Genomic DNA, 21,153 nt, shown 5'->3' with positions numbered 1-21,153 from the left:
CCGCAGTAGGGAAGTGAGGGGAATCCCCCTTTCTGGACCACCCACCCCCCTTTTGCAGATGGGCCGAGGGATAAAGCACTGCAGCCCCCTCCAGCCAGCCTTATCGGTTGGGATTTCCTCTCCAGCCCTGGAGGGCAGCTGCCGGTGAGGGAGAAGTGGAGGGAGGGGGAAAGTGGCCACTTTGCAGTTTTTTCCCCCAACCAACTTGAAATTTGGGGCAGGTGATGATTGAGCACTTAAGCCAACAGCCTGTGATTGTGATGGCTGGTAGATGTGGGCATAGGAGGAAAAGGATGTATTGGCACGTGGGCACATTAGGAGACCTTGGTGGCCCAGGGAGTGCATGAGGGGAGAGCGCAGCGGTACATAGGGTCTGTGTGCGTGTGGTGGCGCGTTTGCATGCAGAAGTGTGGACAGCACTCTGCCTTTGCTACGCATAGCTTTATATGTGATGATCAGTATATTCAGTAAATAAGTAGACACCTGTGTCTTTGTGTGCCTTAGAGTGTGTGTTTACTGTGCTTAGGGCTGCGTACCTGACTTTTCAAGTGTCCCTAGTTCTGGGCAAAGGTTTGCCCTATAACAAGGCCTTGCTTGTGAATAGGGCTGGTTGCAGGGCGTTTTCTCAACGCTTCCTTCCACAATGATCCAGAAGAGGAGGACCTCCACTTTTGGACACTTGTCAGGGCCAGAGATTCCCATCTAGCAGGCCCTCTAGCCTCCAGATAAGGCAAAACCGGGAAGGACACCTCAAGGTCAGTCAAGGTCACAGAAATAGTCGTTGGGCCTTAAGGCCAAGATTTATTTGTTGCTTTTATATACCATCTTTCCTTCCATTCAAGGAACGGGCAAGGCCAAATCTGGGTCCCCTCAAAAATGGACCAACATCAGCCGTCTCCAGGCTGCAAATAATTGCTAGGAAGACAAGGTAGTTTGTATATAGACAGTTGTTTTCAGAGACGTGAAGGGTGTATGATGGAATGATTGGTTTTTGGTCAGCATAGTCTTTTTAAAATTGCTGTGCCTAGTCAAATAGGTTTTGCAGGTTTTGCATTACTCCAAGAACCTGCAATGCCTGTTTGACTTGGAGACCACAGCAAGCCAGAGTAGGAGAAAATCCTGCAGCTGGGAATGACAGTGTGACCTTCACATTTCTGAACATTTTTTGTATACACACAACTGCAGACTACCTTTTTCCCCTGATCAGATAGGGATGGATCAAGGTCATGGACAAGAAAAACCCAGAGTGAGCCGCCTCTGCGCTTGGCCCCATTTTCCTAGCCAAGGGAATCACATGTAATTTCAGTCGCCAGCTCAAGGATTCAATATTTCTAGTCATTTCCCTTTGCTTGGCATGTTCCAAAGATCTAGCTAAAGACCACCTGGTGCATTCTTCCCAGTCACTGCCTTGTTATCCTCCAAGGGTAGTAAGTGAGTGGATGCTGGCTATCCTCACCAACTGGTCAGAAAATCATGTACACCACAGGTCCCAAAAGGTGGATTGTGGCCCCCAGAACCAAGCCGGTTCTGGAACCTGGAGAGGAAAACACATCCGCAGTGCAGAAAAATTTGTACTCCAAGGAATATAGATGCGCTTGTATGCTTCTGCATAGATCTGGAATGGCGAAACTGCGGCTTTCCAGATGTCCATGATCTACAATTCCCATGAGCCCGTGCCACTGGTAGTGGCTCATGGGAATTGTAGTCCATGGACATCTGGAGAGCCACAGTTCGGCCACCCCTGGATAAACAGAGATGCCTATGGACAGCGGGGATTAAGAGGAGTTCATATTTGCCAACAATTGCTTGCCAGGCCTGGGCTGGTGATGGATGGATGGATGGATGAACTTTTACTTGGCCAGACAATTGATACATCTCACCTAGCATCGTCTCGGGCCAAAGTCTTCCCCCTGGAATGGAAAAAATGCCAAAGATCAAACCTGGCAGGCCCTGTCCAACTGGAGTGTGTGTGGGACCTATGGTCTACTTGGCTGCTGGGCAGACGGCCATCTTTCCTGCACCTCCTTCTGATCCCCAAGGATTTGGCAGGGATTCTCTTTCAAAGGACAGAACTGGAAAGTGCGAAGTTGTACCTCTGTGCCAGTGGCCGAAGGGTGATCCACAAAGCGCCCAAGGAAATAAACTTTGGTTCGTTCTCTGATTCCTTAATCATGACCACAGTCTAGTAAACCAGTAAGCAAGATGAGTGAAACTCAAAGAAAAGACATATTTATTCAGTTTAGGCACATACGAATCGCCATGATGGGCCAGACCAGGGGTAGTCAAACTGCGGCCCTGCAGATGTCCATGGACTACAATTCCCAGGAGCCCCTGCCAGCATTCGCTGGCAGGGGCTCCTGGGAATTGTAGTCCACGGACATCTGGAGGGCCGCAGTTTGACTACCCCTGGGCCAGACCAAGATCCCTCCTGGGTTGTTTGTAGCCCACAAAATGCTTCTGGATATTCACAAGCAAGGCATGAACTGGTGTCCTGTCATATTTTTTTTCTCTCAGTATCTGGTACACTGTCTTTGAACATGGGGGTTCCATTCAGTCCCCAAGGTCAAGTGAGGGACCTCCTCTGTGCATTTTACAGTGCCCTTTAAACAGACAGCTGGTGGCTATCACCGCGTTTGGTAGAGTGGGATTTGGTCACAAATTTCAGCAGTCAGGACTCAAGGCCTAGTCAAACCCGAGGCCCGATTACCAGAAGGTAGTTTAGAGGCCTTATTAGTCAGGAAGGGAAAAACTGTTCATAGGGCGATTCCAGAGGGTAGTCGGGTTGATCCAGAGTAAAACAGCTAGATTTGTAGGACAGGAAAAAAATGGGGGTTTGGGGCAAGATGTCTAAGTCTTTTAAAAATAGAGATAGGATTGAAAGGTATGGGCTAGCAGGGGTAGTCAAACTGCGGCCCTCCAGATGTCTATGGACTACAATTCCCATGAACCCCTGCCAGCATTCACTGGAAGGGGCTCATGGGGATTGTAGTCAATGGACATCTGGAGTGCCGCATTTTGACTACCCCTGATTTAAGTGGGGTCCCCCCAATCCTTCTGTGTTTGAAATTCTAACTTGCCCTTCATTTTAAGAAAAAGAAAAGAAAACGAGGCCTTGGATCTGGGAAGTTCACTCTTTTTGTCCAAGGAATGGAAAACAACACACAGGTCTAGGGTTCTTGACCTCGAGGTGGTCCCTGGGCTCATGGGAATTGTAATCCATGGACATTGGAAGAGCCACCATTTGGCTACCCCTGGTATTATACTCCATTGAATTCCCTCCCCCTAAAGCCGTCCTTCCTCAGGCTCCACCCCCAAAATCTCCAGATATTTCCCAACAGGGAGCTGGCAAACCTTTCTAGGCCAGATAATCTGACCTTGACCTGTTCTTCTGTTCCCCAACACTTGTGCAGTGTAGATTTTTACCAGCTGAGAGAATGCCGATCTCTTGGCTTCTTCCCAAAGATGAGAAATGCCATCGCAACCCTTAAAAGTATCAAATAGGAGCAAACCTGACCGATGGCTACCCATCACAATGTTCCACCCGGGAATTATGCCCTGGGGGAGTGAAGGGGTCTGCTGACACCCTGAAAAATGTTCCGCCATGTGAAAAGAGCACCACAAATCACCTTTGTGTACATGGATTCAGCGCACCAAATCGGAAAGCCAAGAGGTTCTTGGTTGAGCATCCTGAATGTGATGGAACTTATGTTTCTGGATAGGAGTTTACTGCCCATGGGCACTGTGGTGCCTGATGCCTTTCCTGGCACCTGCCAAGTGTTTTTTAAAGGGGGGCAGAACTAGGAGAGGCTGTTGGAGGCTGGATTGGCTGTGCAGGGTTTTTTTTTATGCTGTTTTCATAGGCTGCCACTACCATACAAGGATCATCATGGTAGGATTGAACGTGTGCTGCGGCGTACATATTGTAGCTGGCTCCACCTCCTGTGGCAGCCATTTTGTGGCAGACATTTTGTGGTTGCGGTCACTGCACTCTGCCAGAATTCTAAAGGCGCCCACAGGCATAGGGACCCCAGCCATAAGTCTTAAGAGAGCTTCTTATATTCTTTGGTTGCTGGGGGATATACCGGGGATACTCTCCATCAGAGCTGTGATCCAAAAAATTGTTTCCTCAAACAAATTCTGAGAAATGAGAGTTTCATATTTGGGTGGGATCAGGTCTATTCTCCAGAAGATCTTGCTAAATGGAGCGTTCGCCCCATGGATACAGGCATTTGGGAATTGCTCGAAGAATACAGTTCCGAGACCCTCTTTGATACAGGGATTTGTGTTTTCCCCCTCCTCTCTTCCTGTGCAGTACGGCCGCTCAGACAGCTACCGTGTGGCGACCACACAAGACAAAAATGACGAGAAGGAGTCGCCCCAAAAGGGCAAAGCACAGAAAGCCCGGGACTTGGACGATCTGAAGAAGGAAGTTGCGATGGTGAGCACCAGAGGAGCACTGACATTGAGTGCCCGCTCAGCAAGGGGCTATTTGGCTTCACACCCAGTTCATTTTTGGGGCCAATCTGAAAGAGGTTAGGGGCAGGCTTTATAGCCTGGAGAAACAGCAATTGAGGAAATTTTTAAACAGAGGCTGGATAGCCATCTGATGGAGAGGCTGATTCTCTGAAGGTTCAAGGGGGTGGCAGGTTAAAGGGGATGAGTGATAGGGTTAGAATCATAGAACCATAGATTTGGGACTTCCTGGGTCATCTAGTCCAACCCCCTGCACTATGTGTCCTGCATAGTGCAGTGGGTTGGACTAGATGACCCATGAGGTCCCTTCCAACTCTATGATTCTATGATTCTATGAGGAATGATGTGGCAGAAGTTTACAAAATTAAACATGGGATAGAGAAGGTCGAGAAAGAAATCCTGAATGAGCAGTAGGCTGAGAACAGATCAAACAAAGTCCTTTATCACCCAAAAAGTCATTAAAATGTGTAATTCACTGCCGCAAGAAGTTGTGGTTCCGACAAGCCTAGGCAACTTGTATAGGAGAGGTCCATCTGTGGCTTTTAGCCGCAAGGTTTAGATGGAATACTCTGTCTGGGGCAGGGGTGCTCTGTCTCCTTGGTGCTTGGGGGGCAAGAGCGGGAAAGCTTCTAGAGTTCTGGCCCCACTGGTGGACCTCCTGCAGGCCCTGGGTTTTGGCTACTGTGTGACATGGAGTGCTGGACTGAACGGGTCATTGGCCTGATCCAATATGGCTTCTTGGGTGAAGTGGTTAGGAGTGCGGACTTCTAATCTGGCATGCCGGGTTCGATTCTGCACTCCCCCACATGCAGCCAGCTGGGTGACCTTGGGCTTGCCACTGATAAAACTGTTCTGACCGAGCAGTGATATCAGGGCTCTCTCAACCTCACCCACCTCACAGGGTGTCTGTTGTGGAGAGAGGAAAGGGGAGGCGACTGTAAGCTGCTTTGAGCCTTCTTCAGATAGAGAAAAGCAGCATCTAAGAACCAACTTTTCTTCTTCTTCTTCTTCTTCTTCTTCTTCTTCTTCTTCTTCTTCTTCTTCTTCTTCTTCTTCTTCTTCTTCTTCTTCTTCTTCTTCACTCTTATGATCTGATGCAGACCTACTCCAGGTTATAGAAAGTGAAATCAATGAATTTAGATTGGAGTAATTCTGCTTCAAATGAATCCAGCAGCAGTGGATGAGGAACAGGAGGGAGGGAGGAACGGAAGGAGAGAGTGGAGTGACCTTCTAATTCTCATTCTGTTTTGCTTCCCCCTTCAGACCGAGCACAAAATGTCCATCGAGGAGGTGTGCCGAAAATACAATACGGATTGCGTGCAGGTAAGGAAACCCAGGTTGCAGGGTTGTTCTTCCCCCACCTATATTGTGGCACTACTGTCTCCCTCTTGAAGTACGAGGGATGCTTTGGTGAGAATTACAGGACTGCATGATGGGGATAGTTGGGTTTTATTTTCTGGAGAGAATCGGGGTGAGGGGAAAGAAAAGGAAATAGCTCCTTACACAGTGAGTGATTACAGTGTGGAATCCACTGCCAGAGGACGTTGTAATGGCCACAGGAATAGACAGCTTGAAAAGGGGGTTGGATAGTTTCGTGGAGGATAAGCCTATCAGTGTCTACTAGCCATGGTGACTGATGGGAACCTCCACATTCAGAGGTGCTAAGCCCCTGAATCCCAGAGACAGTAGGCAACATCAGGGGAAGGCCTCAGCCTCTGTGCCTGGTTGTTATCCATCCAGAGTATCTGGCTGGTCACTGAATGAGACAGGATGCTGGACTGAATGGTCCACTGGTCTGATCCGGCAGGGCTCTTCTGAGGTTCTTATGGTGGTCTTGGCCTTTCTGCCCTGTTGTTGGCTTTCCAGAGGAACTGGCTGGCCACTGTGTGGGGCAGGATGCTGGACAAGATGAACCACTAGTCTGATCCAGCAGGACTCTTCTTAGATTCTTAGGAAGGCCTCAGCCTCTTTGCCTTCTAGCTGGCTCTCCAGAGGAACTGTCTGGGCACTGTGTGAGACAGGATGCTGGACTGGATGGACCACTGGTCTGATCCAGGAGGGCTATTCTGAGGTTCTTATGAATGAATTGGCCAGTCCTTGAACCTTGACAGTTGACTATAAAATCAACCACAGGGAGCTTGATCCTCTGAAGTGAAATTTGACAAATGAGTTGGGGGAACTTATTTATACAGGATGAGGATCCAAGGCAGGAGATGGGTTGTCTGGGCCAGCATTCCCCAGGACAGGGGTAGTCAACCTGTGGTCCTCCAGATGTCCATGGACTACAATTCCCATAAGCCCCGGTCAGGTTCATGGGTATTGTAGCCCATGGACATCTGGAGGATCACAGGATGACTACACCTGCCCCAGGACGCTTTGTATGTCATTGGGGTTTGGAATATGTTCTCTATAAACAAGCAAGTTAGTTCAGGAAAACTGGATTGCAGATTCCTAAGGTAGGGCAGCTGGAGATCTCATGGAACTGCAACTGATCTCCAGGCAGGAGAAAATAGCTGCTGCAGAAGGTGGATTCTATGGCATTGTACTTCATCGAAGACCCTCTGCTCCCGAAACCTGCCCCCATTAGGCTCCAGTTACAAAACCTCCAGGAATTTCCCAACTCCAAACTGGGAACCTTATCCTAAGAGGATGCTGTGATTCCACCACCATCTCTGTGCAACATTTGGAAGTACAAATTTATGCCTCAGGTTCTTGGAAAGCAGTATGGTGCACCTGTCAGGAGGGGGTGATTTTTAATAGTCTGAGGTGAGCAGCTGGATGGATAGCCCTTGGTGGTCTCTTCCTGCTCTGTGTGATTCTGCATATCCTGATGGGAACTTCAAAGGGTCTTTTTCGGGTTGAAGCATTAGTCCCTGGAGAGAAATCATTGGAGGGAGCGAAGGAACAGAAATGCCGGCAAGATAAGGTTGCCGGCCGACAGGCGGATCCATCATGGGCTCAGGAAAGAATCAGTCTCTCTGTTTCCCCCCAACAGGGTCTGACCCACAGCAAAGCCCAAGAGATCCTGGCTCGTGACGGCCCCAACGCACTCACCCCACCACCTACCACTCCTGAATGGGTGAAGTTTTGCCGCCAACTCTTTGGAGGGTTCTCCATCCTCTTGTGGATCGGGGCCATCCTCTGCTTCTTGGCCTATGGCATCCAAGCGGGGACTGAGGACGACCCAGCTGGGGACAACGTGAGTGCCTGCACTAAATTCAGGATGCCTGGGAAGGAGGGAGGAGAGGGAATAGGGTGAAAGGAGGGATACTCCAGGGCTTTTGAGATTCCAACTTCCTGTATCTTTTCCCATCCTTCTACAGCTGTACCTAGGTATAGTCTTGGCCGCTGTGGTCATTATTACCGGCTGTTTCTCCTACTACCAAGAAGCTAAGAGCTCTAAGATTATGGAGTCCTTCAAGAACATGGTGCCACAGGTATGGACTGTGAAAAAGGGGTGTGCTGGTAGAGTTGCTGGATGAGAGCAGTGGGTGGAGCTCAGTAGTTAGAGCAGCATGGTTTTATCTGGAAGCTCTGAAAAGTCAATAGTTTCAAAATTCCGCCTGGCAGTCCACGATACCCCCAAATGGTGCCCAACTTCACATCTAAAGTGCCAGGCTCCTCCCACAATGCCTACATATTCTAGTCAGACTCTTCCCCAGTACCTCTGGATTATAGTTTGGCTTCTCCCCTAATTTCTCTGGATCTCAATGTAGCTCCGCCTCAATGCTTCTAGATTCTAGTGTGGCTTCACTGCCATGCCTTCAGTTTATAGTCTGGCTCCACCCACAGTCCTTCCAGAATCTAGTGTGGCTCCACCCCCAATGCCTCTGGATTCTAGTATGGCTTCATCCCCTTGGCCTCCAGATTCTAGTCTGTCTCCTCCCCTTGCATCTCTCCCCATATTTCATTGTTACTCCATCCCTAATGAACCCAGATTGTCCATTGTTTTGTCCTTGGTTGCCCCAAAATGGCTGCCACAGGAGGCGGAGCCAGCCACAAAATGACTGCGGCAGCTTGTCTCTACTTACAGAATGAAGATCCATGTGCTGTGGTGGCAGTTGCTGCCAAAACAACCTTTTACAAAATCTGTCCAGCCAGTCAGTTTTCCAGTAGCCAATCTGAAGCCATGGAGGGCAGAAGCCCCACTTGGCCCTGCCCATTTCCTATAAACACTGGTTGGGCACCAGGAATAGTATTGTCAGTCAGCGTGGTGCAAAAAATGCACGTAGAAATTGGGGATAAACCAAAGCAACATGGAGCCGGAATCAAGATAAAAAACCGAGGTGGAAAAGCCCTTTGTTTCTATGCCAAAAACAACAGAGCAACATACAAACGGTTTCCCAAAACATGCAGGGGAAATGAAACCAAAATAAAAGTCAAGAGGGTTTGGGAATGAGTGTTGTTAGAGGGTAAATTTATCCACTGTCTGGGTGTGCTTCCCTTTCCTGTCATGCCTCTGGTTCAAACATACTGGAGCTAAAAAGGAAGTGAATTTTAATTTGGAAGCCTTTCAAACCACCTCTTGTACAGCAGTCACGAAACAGGAAAGCATATCCTGAACAATGCTGGAAGCTTGGCCAAATCTAAGTGTCGCTAGTGGGTGGCTTTGCTTTTCGATCCGTGCTGCCATAGAAATAGATGGCGTCGGTGGATCTCTGCTTTGGAATGCCTGCATTTCCAAACTGGGAACAGAAATGCATGTTTCAAAAGGATCATTTTAAAGGAAGGATGAATGGATAAACAGAGGCTTGCTGGCTGCTACTGGAACGATGCAAAAGACAATAGAAGTGACAGCTCAGTGGCTTTTGCCCCGCCCAGAGATTAGGGGAGGTGGCCTGTGCCTCTCTAGGTGCCCATGGGAATTGTAGTCCATGGACACCTGGGCAGAGTCTGCACTTACTTTCTTTATTCCATTGTCAATCCTGTTGAATTCAGATTGCTTTGAACTCGATTCTTCTTCTCCCCCCCCCCTCCCCATTGAAACAGGAAAGTCTTCTGCACGTGGTTAGGGTAGTTCAGAAGGGGGGAGGGAGCCAAGCCTCTTTCTTTCTTTTCTTGAAAGGGGGGGGGGGAGAAGTCAAGCAGGGAGCCTCTTTCTTTTCTTGGAGGGGAGGGGGAGAGGATCGAAAAAGGCAGAGGAGGGAGGAAAAATCCAGGACCGACAGAAGTTGAGAGAAATTAGGGGCTTTTCCTTTAAGGCAAGCGTGTCACATGACCAAGTGTAGCCTATCAGAGGTTCTCTACCACGGAGCTTTCTTTCCCAATGGATATTGAGGATTAAAAGCACTCTAAGATATCGCACACTAAAGATATCGCACACTCCGGATCAATCCTTCTTGCTGGAGAAGGAAAATTAAAATCGCCCAAAATCCAAACGGAAATCGCATTCTGTGTAGAGGGCAGGGACTGAATCGATCTGGGGTTGGAATAAAAGCTCCGTGCAGTTTACACCCTGGAGAGCCACAGTTTGGCCATTGCTGTGCTAGGGCAATGCATTTTCAGTTAGTGATAGTTGAGAATCCGCAGAATTTGTATATACCTCACCAAGACTGCTCTCCTCATCCTGTAGCAAGCCCTGGTAATCCGGGAAGGTGAGAAGATGCAACTCAACGCCGAAGATGTGGTGGTCGGGGACCTAGTGGAAGTGAAAGGGGGAGACAGAGTCCCGGCCGACCTGAGGATCATCTCCGCCCATGGCTGCAAGGTGAGGCCCTGGAATGTGCATTCCCCACCCCCTGCCCCAAATTTCCTGAACCATGGAACACCGGTGTCCAGTGCTGTGGGATTTGCAAAGGGTTTTGTCCCTTCTTTAAGAGTCAGTGTGCTGTAGTGGTTCAGAGCAGCATCCTCTAATCTGGAGAACTTTGTTCGGTTCCCCACTCCTCTTCCACGTGCAGCCAGCTGGGTGAACTTGGACCAATCACAATTCTCTTGGAGGTCTCTCAGCCCCATGGACCTCACAGGTTGTCTGTTGTGGGGACAGGAAGGGAAGGGGATTGGAAGCCACTCTGAGACTCCCTTCAGGCAGTAAAAGTGGGGTACAAAAAAACAACTCTTCTTCTTGGTTAAGAGCGATTGGTTAAGAGCGATAACTAATCTAGAGAACTTGGTATGATTCCCCACGCCTTCTGGGTGTCAGCTGGGTGATCTTGGCCCAGTCACAGTTCTCTCAGAGCTCTCTCAGTCCCACCTACCTCACAGGGTGCCTGTTGTGGGGAGAGGAGGGGTAGGCGATTGCAAGCCGTTTTGAGACTCCTTCTGGTGGAAAAAAGCGGCATATAAGAACCAACTCTTTTTCAGTAATATCAGGGCTCTCTCAGCCTCACCGCCCTCACAGGGCGTCTGTTGTGGGGAGAGGAAAGGGAAGGCCACTGTAAGCCGCTCTGAAAGTCCTTCGGGTAGAGAAAAGCGGCATATAAGAACCAACTCTTCTTCAGTAACATCAGGGCTCCCTCTCTTCTTCTTTTTGAGTAATCTCAGGGCTCTCTCAGCCTCACTTCCCTCACAGGGTGTCTATTGTGGGGGAGAAGAGTGTAAGGGGATTGTAAGCTGCTTTGGGATTCCTTCAGGTTGTGAGAAGCAGGGTAAAAAAAAAACCCGACTTCTTATTAACCAGGCCTAGTGGAGAGGGAAGCTAATGCGAGTTTTGAAGGCAGAATGCCCACAGTTTGTTGGCCATGAAGCAAGACAATTAAAATTAGCATCACAATAGCTGCTTCAGACATTCCTGCTCATAGTGTTCTGTTCTAAAGATATTTCTGGCCCTCCTTTGTTAGGAGGGAGGCACAGAGAGAACGTTTTAAGGTATAGGAATCAGATATTTGTTTCAATTGAACAATATACCAGGAATTTTGTCACATGTCAAAGGATGCTAGTTCAGAACCCCAGATTCCAATTTCTTTGTTAGTCATCTATTCATATACAGCTTTTTCCTGGAGAAGTGTTACATTTGAAAGTTGGGGGTCAAAAATCCCTTGGATTTCCTAGTGTTTGCTTGCTGACTTTTAGAATTGGAAGATCTGAAATGTGAATTCATGGCAAAGTTTAAAATAAGGGCATTTGCACGTCAAAGTTCTTGACGCATCTTTTAGAGCCATTTTTAGCTGCATCTGTGGTTTTCCTTCTGTCCAGGTGGATAACTCGTCCTTGACTGGTGAATCGGAACCCCAGACACGATCCCCCGATTGCACCCACGATAACCCCTTGGAAACCAGGAATATCACCTTCTTCTCGACCAACTGTGTAGAGGGTATGGCCAGACCCTAAAAGGGGAAAGGGTATAGATTGATGGGAAAGTGTCTTCGTGGCATCTCAGATGGTCTGCCAGGATGCTGGTGGAAGAACGATATGGATAGATCTAATTCTCAACCTGGCCAGATCTGAGGATACTTAAATCCAGAGATTGGAGCCCTTAATGGACAAGACAGATCTTCCTGCAACATTGAATAATGCCCCCAGGTTTGCAGGAAAATCTAAAATCAAAGCCCCTGCCCCAAACATTGATGTGAAGGAAACAGAGACTTACAGGAAGAGGGGGGAGAAGGAAAGAAGATCTCCCTGAAGTCCTTGTAGGTTCCTGCTTGTATTAGGTCTAAGTCCTTGGGGATTGTTTGCATTACTGACCTAAAAAGGATAGCCATTCTTTTTCCTGGCAGACATTTCTAACAGATGCCTCTAACTCTTCCTGAAATACAATTCCCAGGATTCCTTGGGAGAGGTCATGGTCCATCTTTCCTCTAATCCCCCCCCTCCCACTGCATGGAGCAGTTCATATCTTGAGCAGAATAGAACTTCTGTAATCTTAAAAATGGCAAATTATTACTATTATGTATTAAATTTCTAAACTACCCTTCTGAGACCGGCTCAGGGTGATGTACATGCATAATTTACCAATACAAGCAATTAAAACAACAATAAAACATTAAACGTCAACAATAACATTATAACAAATTTAAAAGCCTATTAATAAGTTAAAAGCATCACGGCAGCCTCTGTTAATCTCATCACCACCCAGAACCTTGGCACTGTCAATAAATCTTCCCAGGCTGAGTGTCTCTAGGACAGCCATTCTCAACCTTTCCACCGTGGAGGAGCCCCTGACATAATTTCTCGGGCTACCCCGGAAGTGGTCAGCTGGCCAAGCCTCTCTGCCATGCCCCCCCCTTCTGCCAGAAGGGACCAAAACCGAAAAGGGAAACCGAAAACCAACCTAACTGGAAAAGTTCGGAACCCAAAGGTTGAGTCGCCAGACTGATTTTTTAACAAATATTTATTGAATAAAGTGCACTAATTCAGCATACTAAAAACATAGTCATCATAATTTAAAAACAACACACTTCTAACTGCACATGGACTAGACCAGGGGTAGTCAAACTGCGGCCCTCCAGATGTCCATGGACTACAATTCCCAGAAGCCCCTGCCAGCGAATCCTGGCAGGGGCTTCTGGGAATTGTAGTCCATGGACATCTGGAGGGCCGCAGTTTGACTACCCCTGGACTAGACCAACACAGAATGGACCAAACGTGTTTTGACCCCGAGGGGTCTTCCTCAGTGGCCAAATTATTGTGAGGAATGCACCCATGTCTAAAATCAACATCAGAAGTAGGGTTGGGTGCTTTGGCGTCCGAAATAGTCGTCACCGCTCAAAGCAGCCAGCTCCACGGCTGCTTCGGATACCAAAGTGCCCAACCCTAATCGGAAGTCTTGCTGGGTGGCAAAGAAAGATCTGCTGGGTGCTGCTCCATCTAGTCTTTCTAAGGTGTCTGATTTGGAGCCCTCCGTCTAAAATTTGTACTTGCTGAAGCCGCCACTCTCAGCTTTTACTCAGCTCTCAGTCAAGAGTGCATTCCCTCGTGGGTCGGAAAAAGACTCGTTGGAGCAACAGATTTTTCTTTTCCACCCAGCAAGCCTTTCGACCCCTCGGGGTCTATTCTGTGTTGGCCTATTCCATGTGTAGTTAGAAGTGTGATGTTTTAAATCATGATGCTTATGTTTTTAATATGTTGAATTAGTGCACTCTAGGTAAGAAATATTTGTAAAATCATTTTTGCAGCTTAACCTTTGCGTTCCTAATGCTACCAGAAGGGATATCACCTCCTGCGTTAACAGGCAGGCTGTAGAAGGACTTCCAGTTCCCAAGCTGGTGGCAGAGTCCATCAAGGCAAGAGGGGTAGGCTGTGGACCCCCTCCAGAGCGGCCACGAACCTCAGGGGCTCCTCAGATCCCTGGTTGGGGATCCCTCCTCTGGGAGGTGTTTTTTGTCAAGGAGGGCCACAGACTGCTGCTGTTATGTTAATAAGTGGCCTCTCACCCATACAGCTGACAGAGCACACTGGTCATGGTATTAGGTATCGGAAATGAGCACAGCACCAACATAAGACAGTCAGTGTGGTGTTGTGGCCAGCGTGTCAGATTAGGATCTGGGAGACCCAGGTTGGAATCACCACATCTGGGGGACCTCAGGTCAGTCACACATTCTCAGCTGAGCCTACCTCACTGGGCTGTTGTGAAGGTAAAATAGAGGAGGCGAGAGTGATGTAAGCTGCTTCAGGCCCCTGTTGGGGAGAAAGTGTCAGAAATGAATGAATGAATTAATTAATTAATTAAAGTTTGTCATGCTGAGATGCCAGTGAAGCTGTCCTTCTGTCCTTCTAGGCACAGCACGGGGTGTCGTCATAGCCACTGGTGATCGCACCGTGATGGGCCGGATTGCCACCCTGGCCTCGGGTCTGGAGGTCGGCAAGACCCCCATCGCAGTGGAAATCGAACACTTCATCCAGCTCATCACCGGCGTGGCTGTCTTCCTGGGGGTCTCCTTCTTCGTCCTCTCCTTAATTCTGGGCTACAGCTGGCTGGAAGCCGTCATCTTCCTCATCGGCATCATTGTGGCCAACGTCCCTGAAGGGCTGCTGGCTACTGTCACTGTAAGTACCACGGAGGAGCCCCTGAAATAATTTCTTCAGGCTTTGAGGAGCCCCGGACGTGATGTCAGCTGGCCACGCCCTCCAGAAGTGACATGGCACCAGAAGTGACATCACCACCCTTGTTCACATGCAGACTCAAGGGGGAGGGAAAAGACAGGAGGCGGTTTCAGCCAGGAGTAGGTGAAACCTACTGGCAGGGACCCAGGTTCTGATCCTGAACATATGAAGCTGCCTCATACCGAATCAGACCCTCGGTCCATTGAGATCAGTATTCTCTTCTCAGACTGGTAGCAGCTCTCCAGGGTCTCAGGAGGAGGGTCTCCTGCCTGGTCCTTTGGGGATTGAACCTGGGACCTTCTGCATGCCAAGCAGATGCTCTACCACTGAGGCACGGCTCCTTAGTAGCAAATGAACACAGGAAGTTGTCTTATCAGACCTTTGGTCCATTAAATTCAGGATTGTTTACTCAGACTGGCAGTGGCTCTCCAGGGTCTCAGGAGGAGGGTCTTGAACCTCCTGCCTGTTCCTATTAACTGAAGATGCCAGGGGTTGAACCAGGGAGCTTTTGCATGCCAAGCAAAGGCTCTGCCACTGAGTCAGGTTTTTTGGTGGAGGTCTTTCCCATCACCTCCTGCCTGGTCCTTTTACCTGGAGGTGCTAGGGATTGAACCGGGGACCTTGTGCAAGCCAAGCAGAGACTCTACCATTGAACTACAACCGCACTTCTCTTTGGTTGACTATCTGAAGACCAGAAGGCTATAGAGAAGTGTTGGGTTTTGTACATTCTGTCTGCTGTTGCAAATCTGATGTGTCCTGATTCAGATGCGTTCTCCTACTGCCTTCTTGCTGACTTCTGCCCTTCCTGAGATCTAGATTGGTGCAGTGGTTTCAGAGTGGTGGCCTTTAATCTGGAGAAGTGGGTTTATCCATTCCTCCTCCTCATGTAGCCGGCTGGGTGACCTTGGGCCAGTCATAGATCTCTCAGAGCTCTCTGAGCTTCACTGACCTCACCCAGTGTCTGTTGTGGGGAGAGAAGGAGCTGACAATGGTAAGCCACTTTGAAACTCCTTCAGGCTGTAAAAAGCGGGGTACAAAAGGCAGCTCTTCTTCTTCTTCTTCTTCTTCTTCTTCTTCTTCCTACCAGGTATGTCTGACCCTGACCGCCAAGCGTATGGCACGCAAGAACTGTTTGGTGAAGAACTTGGAAGCTGTGGAGACCCTGGGCTCCACTTCCACCATCTGCTCAGACAAGACGGGGACCCTGACCCAGAACCGTATGACTGTTGCGCACATGTGGTTTGACAACCAGATCCATGAAGCTGATACCACTGAAGACCAGTCTGGTGAGGGCCTTGGGGGGATGAGAACAGGGCAACTTTGTCTGTCTTGGATGGGAAGTGGTTTCTTCTAGGGGAAAAGGAGTGCCCCTTTCACCTGAGTTCTATCTCTTTTGTGGGCGGCCATGCCTCACTCTCTTCCTCTTTTTTTTGAATTTCATGCTGTGACTTTTAATCTCCTTTTCTCTTCCCTGTAGGCACGGCCTTTGACAAGAGCTCTGCTACCTGGGTGGCCCTGTCCAAAATTGCAGGTCTTTGTAACCGAGCGGTGTTCAAAGGGGGTCAGGAAAATATTCCCATCCTCAAGGTGAGAACAGAATAATCCAGACCTCCATGAAAAAGTAGATAGAGAGCTGGAGGGGGGTGGAGAGTGGGGTGGGAGCAGGATGTGGTGCAAAGGGACGGGATCAGTTTTGGAGTATTCTTTGAAGGGCATAAAGGGTGCTCTTTGGGGTGTTCTTTGAAGGGTGTAAGGCAGGCTTTTTCAACCAGTGTTTTGTGAAAACCTAGAGTTTCTTGATCATGATAAAGGCGGGGTTAGATGAGTCACAAATTGGGATCAAGATTGCAGGGAGAAATATCAACAACCTCAGATATGCAGATGATATCACGCTAATGGCAGAAAGTGAAGAGGAACTAAAGAGCCTGTTGATGCGGGTGAAGGAGGAGAGTGCAAAAGTTGGCTTGAAACTCAACATCAAGAAAACGAAGATCATGGCATCCGGCCCTCTCAATTCCTGGCAAATAGATGGGGAAGAAATGGAGGTAGTGACAGATTTTATTTTCCTAGGCTCCAAGATCACTGCAGATGGGGACTGCAGGAATGATATTCAAAGACGCTAGCTCCTGGGGTGGAAAGCTATGGCAAATCTAGACAGCATCCTAAAAAACAGAGACATCACCCTGCCAATGAAAGTGCATCTAGTAAAGGCTATGGTCTTCCCAGTTGCAATGTATGGCTGTGAAAGTTGGACCATAAGGAAGGCTGAGTGTCAAAGAATTGAGGCTTTTGAACTCTGGTGCTGGAGAAAACTCTTGCAAATCCCTTGGACTGCAAGGTGACCAAACTGGTCAGTCATAGAGGAGATCAGCCCTGACTGCTCCTTAGAAGGCCAGATCCTGAAGATGAAACTGAAATATGGCCACCTCATGAGAAGGAAGGACTCCCTGGAGAAGAGCCTAATGCTGGGAGCGATTGAGGGCAAAAGAAGAAGGAGATGACAGAGGTGGCTGGATGGAGTCAATGAAGCAGTTGGTGCAAACTTAAATGGACTCCGGGGAATGGTAGAGGACAGGAAGGACTGGAGGATCATTGTCCATGGGGTCGTGATGGGTCGGACACGACTTCGCACCTAAAACAACACCAAGGGTTTCTTGACGGCCCTGGAAGGGTTTCCCAAATGGATGGGGGTTAATTAATTTTTACTATATTTTAAAAAATTTGTTAAACATTTTTTGGGTGATTGGACCATATACGGTCATGTTGACCTGCCCCTCCCTCCCAAAATGGCCAATGATGGGCCTGGAGGGGGTGAGAAGGGGAGGGGTGGGCATGTACACAGCCCTGCTTCCCAACCATATTCTGCACAATGGCACCATTCTGGGCTGGATTTTCCTATAGGCTAACTAGGCTTCAGCCTAGGGCCTCAAGATCAAAAGGGGCCTATATTCCACATTTTTTATAAAGGTTAGTTCCAATCACAACATGTTTCATTTAACATATTGATATATATCACAGTAATGATGTATTTTATTATCTCTCATGTAATTTACAAACTTAAAAATGGGAGGTGAAAGGGCCACATAAGTGGAATAGCCTTCGGCCTCTTTTCATGTAAATCCGGACCTGGCACCACTTCTGAGCGTTCTTAAGCCAGAAGACTGTTTCAGGGGGTTCTCAAGGGTAAAAAAGTTGAGAATGGCTGGAGTACGGTAACTTGCTTCAATTTCTTGCATCTTCTTTCCAAGCTAAAAATAATATGGAGGTTGGTAATTTGGGGGAGGGGAGGCTGGAAAGGGACCGTGTCTTGCAGCCCAGCCAGGGGGTGCGGCTGGAGAGGGGAATCCTGTGCAAGGCCCATCTTTAAAATGCTCTTCCCCTTCGTCCCACAGCGTGATGTAGCAGGAGATGCTTCTGAGTCGGCCCTTCTGAAATGCATCGAGCTCTCGTCTGGCTCCGTCAAACTCATGAGGGAGAAAAACAAAAAGGTGGCCGAGATTCCCTTCAACTCCACAAACAAATACCAGGTATGGCTTCTCAGTAGGATTGACAACCTCCAGGTGGTTATCCTAAATATAAATTAGCCACATGGTATGGGTTGCTGAACAGGATGACCAGGAGTGGCAAATTAAGACCAGGAGTGGCAGGGTTTGATTCCTTGCTCCCTCACATGCTGCCAGCTGGGTGACCCTGGGCTCGCCACAGCACTGATAAGGCTGTTGTGACAGAGCAGGAATATCAGGGCTCTCTCAGCCTCACCTCCCTCACAGGGTGTCTGCTGTAGGGAGAGGAAAGGGAAGGCAAATGTAAGCCACTTTGAGACTCAGTCAGGTAGAAAAAAGCGGCATATAAGAACCAACTCTTCTTCAGTAACATCAGGGCTCCCTCAGCCTCACCTCCCTCACAGGGTGTCTGCTGTGGGAAGAGGAAAGGGAAAACCACTGTAAGCCGCTCTGAAAGTCCTTCGGGTAGAGAAAAGCGGCATATAAGAACCATCTCTTCTTCAAATATATAACGGAAGCTCCAGGTTTATTAACTTGCTCCTCGAGAACTCCCTTATGACTACCTTATCACAAATTAAACCGTTTCTGTTAACGCTTCACCAGACTTCCAATTATATCTCTAGAAGGCACAGACTCCTGTCGAACTCTCACTGACGTTACCGGAAACTGTTGAATTCTTGATCAGTTAGTTATCAGGGTGTTCTTAGAAACAAGTTAAAATAAGGAAGCCTTGATCGAAGTTCTTACAACCACAAAACAAATTTGGAACTTCATTATATATTTGCCTCTCACGGTCTTTGTGTTTGGCAGCCTCCACATGGTAGCTAGAGGTATTCTGATATGACCACTTATCTCCAGCCGACAGAAGACCAGTTCACTGCTTTGGAGGGTGGGCTCTATGAAATTCCTTCCCAAACCTCTCAGCCCCTCCCCCCAATCTCCAGGTTGTTTTCAATCTGGAGGTGGCAACCCTAAATTCTCAAGCCAGCCCTCAAAATGAGCGTGAGAAGAGCCCTGCTGGATCAAACCCAGGGTCCGTCTCATCCAGCATCCTGTCTCTCACAGGGGCCAGTAATTGCCCTAGAGCAGGGGTAGTCAAACTGCGGCCCTCCAGATGTACATGGACTACAATTCCCATGAACCTCTGCCAGCATTCTCTGGCAGGGGCTCATGGGAATTGTAGTTCATGGACATCTGGAGGACCACAGGTTGCCTACACCTGCCCTAGAGGGCTAACAAGCAGGGCATAGAGGCCGAGGTCTTCCCCTAATGTTGTCTCCTGGATTTCAGATTGAGAGGTTGACTGCTCCTGAATGTGAAGGTTCCCTAGAGGCAACGTGGTTGTAGCTGCCGATAGATCTCTCCTCCATGAACCTGTCTAGGCCAGTTTTAAAGGTGCCAGCAGCCATTTCCACATCCTCAGGCCAGACGCTTCACACTCGCTGTGTAAAGAAATACTTCCTTGTGGTCCAACTCTCTGTCTGCTGCCTGTCACACTGGATGCCCTTGAGTCCTAGTGTTCAGGGAAACTGAGGGAAAAGTTTTCTCTATCCACTCTGTCTGCCTTGTGCATAAATTTGTAAATTCTCTTCATGTTCACATATAAATAACACTACAGCATTCGAGTCCCCCCCCCAAGTCCAGAATCTTCTTTCATGTGACTTTTCCCTGCACTCAAAATGGCTACCAATATGTCCCCTTCAGCTCCCTTGAAGGCCAGTTCACTAGAAGTTTCATCTCTGTGGCTATGTGTAACCCATTCATATGGCAATTGATGTACTCAAGCCTTGTCTAAAAAGAACAGCATTATCTCCTTCACTTCTAGGTTCTTCCTTTATGTAACTTTCCCCTTCATTCAAAATGGCTGCCATCTTTTCCCTTCAGCCTCCTTGAGTTCTCTAGAATTTTCTTCTCTTTGAGAAGGCAGTGGCCACAGGTGACCCATTTGCATGGTGACTGATGTTCTTAGGCCATATCTAGAATAGGGTTGCCAGGTCCTTTGGTTCTGCCTCTGGGGGATGGGGGGTACTTTCTGGGACCGGGGAGGAATGTTGCAATGTGCTGATGTCAGCTAGAAGTGATGTCGGTACATCAGGGGTGGGACCAACTCTATGGTAGAATTAACTTCTAACATTATTGCACCCAGAACAGAGCATCCCACTTCTCTGGCGAACCCGAGGGGGAGAGGTTCAGGGGCGAGGTGTGTCCGGAAAGCGGGGAACTGCATCCAGGCTAAGGAACCTTAGCAACCCTAATCTAGAATCTTCTCTCTAACAGGTCTTAATATTCTCTTTGCATTAACCTATAAATAACACTACGGCATTATTGTCCTCTGTTCCAGAATCTTTTTTCACATAACGTTTCCCTTCGCTCAAAATGGCCACTGTATGTTCCCTTCAGCTCCCTCCAAGGCCCTTTCTCTGGAACTTTCTTCTCTGTGAGAGAGCCGTGGCCACCTCTGAGTCATTTGTGTGGCAACGTGCTCAGGTGCTATCTAGAAATCTCTGTGAGAGGGACATCTGGCCCTTAGGTAAACAAGGACCTGGATAGGAAATATAATTTGGGCCCTGCCTCACTGCCAGGGTCCTGTCAGGTTTCCTTCCCAACTGAGTTCTGGTTGCAATAGCAACTATTCTGAGCCTTCCTCCATTATTCTGTAGGAGGTACCACCTTAGCTCGTTTCAGATACTCAACTGGGTGGATTCGACACACGGAGGAACGGAATTAGGATCACAGCAGCAGGCCCCGCCCTGACTCTCCATGCGCCTGCTTGCTCATTAGGGCACATGGTCTGCATGAGGATGTATATCTTCCATGTGCGTAGGCACAGAGGAGCAATCGATGAGTGGCGCTGAGGGGTGGGCCATCTGGGCCATCTGGCACACTCCTGATTCCCTCCCCCCCCCCCACTGTGCATTGATTTCACACACTTTTCAGCAGACGGAAAGCGCTCTTGTTCTAAGCCTCTCTCTGCAGGGATATGGAGACGGCTCTTAGTTATAATCCAAGAGCTTTGTGCGTTGGTGCATTCGCACCGCAGTGTTCCTCCAGGGAACTCTGAGTGGATTTCGTGGTGCTGTGCTGCCAAGCAGGCAGAGGCGTTCATGAAGTCACTGTGTCTTCCTAAACCCTCAGCCTGTCCCCTGAACAAGACTCAGCAGGACCCCTGGAATCAGAATTGGAAATTTCCTGG

At 48.6% G+C, this 21,153-nt stretch overlaps 1 protein-coding gene across 1 annotated transcript in view; it reads left to right on the top strand.

The window, feature by feature from the left end:
* Nucleotides 1–21,153, top strand: part of ATP1A3 (ATPase Na+/K+ transporting subunit alpha 3) — a 48,499-nt gene that overhangs the window by 2,853 nt on the left and 24,493 nt on the right. The window contains exons 2-11 of the mRNA XM_077336708.1: nt 4,313–4,438; nt 5,737–5,796; nt 7,469–7,672; nt 7,797–7,910; nt 10,046–10,180; nt 11,608–11,725; nt 14,132–14,400; nt 15,545–15,743; nt 15,935–16,044; nt 17,850–17,984. Coding sequence (XP_077192823.1) covers nt 4,313–4,438; nt 5,737–5,796; nt 7,469–7,672; nt 7,797–7,910; nt 10,046–10,180; nt 11,608–11,725; nt 14,132–14,400; nt 15,545–15,743; nt 15,935–16,044; nt 17,850–17,984 — 1,470 coding nt within the window. The remainder of the gene's footprint in view (nt 1–4,312; nt 4,439–5,736; nt 5,797–7,468; nt 7,673–7,796; nt 7,911–10,045; nt 10,181–11,607; nt 11,726–14,131; nt 14,401–15,544; nt 15,744–15,934; nt 16,045–17,849; nt 17,985–21,153) is intronic.

The sequence above is a fragment of the Paroedura picta genome, chromosome 5 (assembly GCF_049243985.1).
Source record: "Paroedura picta isolate Pp20150507F chromosome 5, Ppicta_v3.0, whole genome shotgun sequence".
NCBI lineage: Eukaryota > Metazoa > Chordata > Lepidosauria > Squamata > Gekkonidae > Paroedura > Paroedura picta.
Note: the sequence above shows the minus strand (reverse complement) of the source record. Positions and strands in the feature narration are given on the sequence as shown.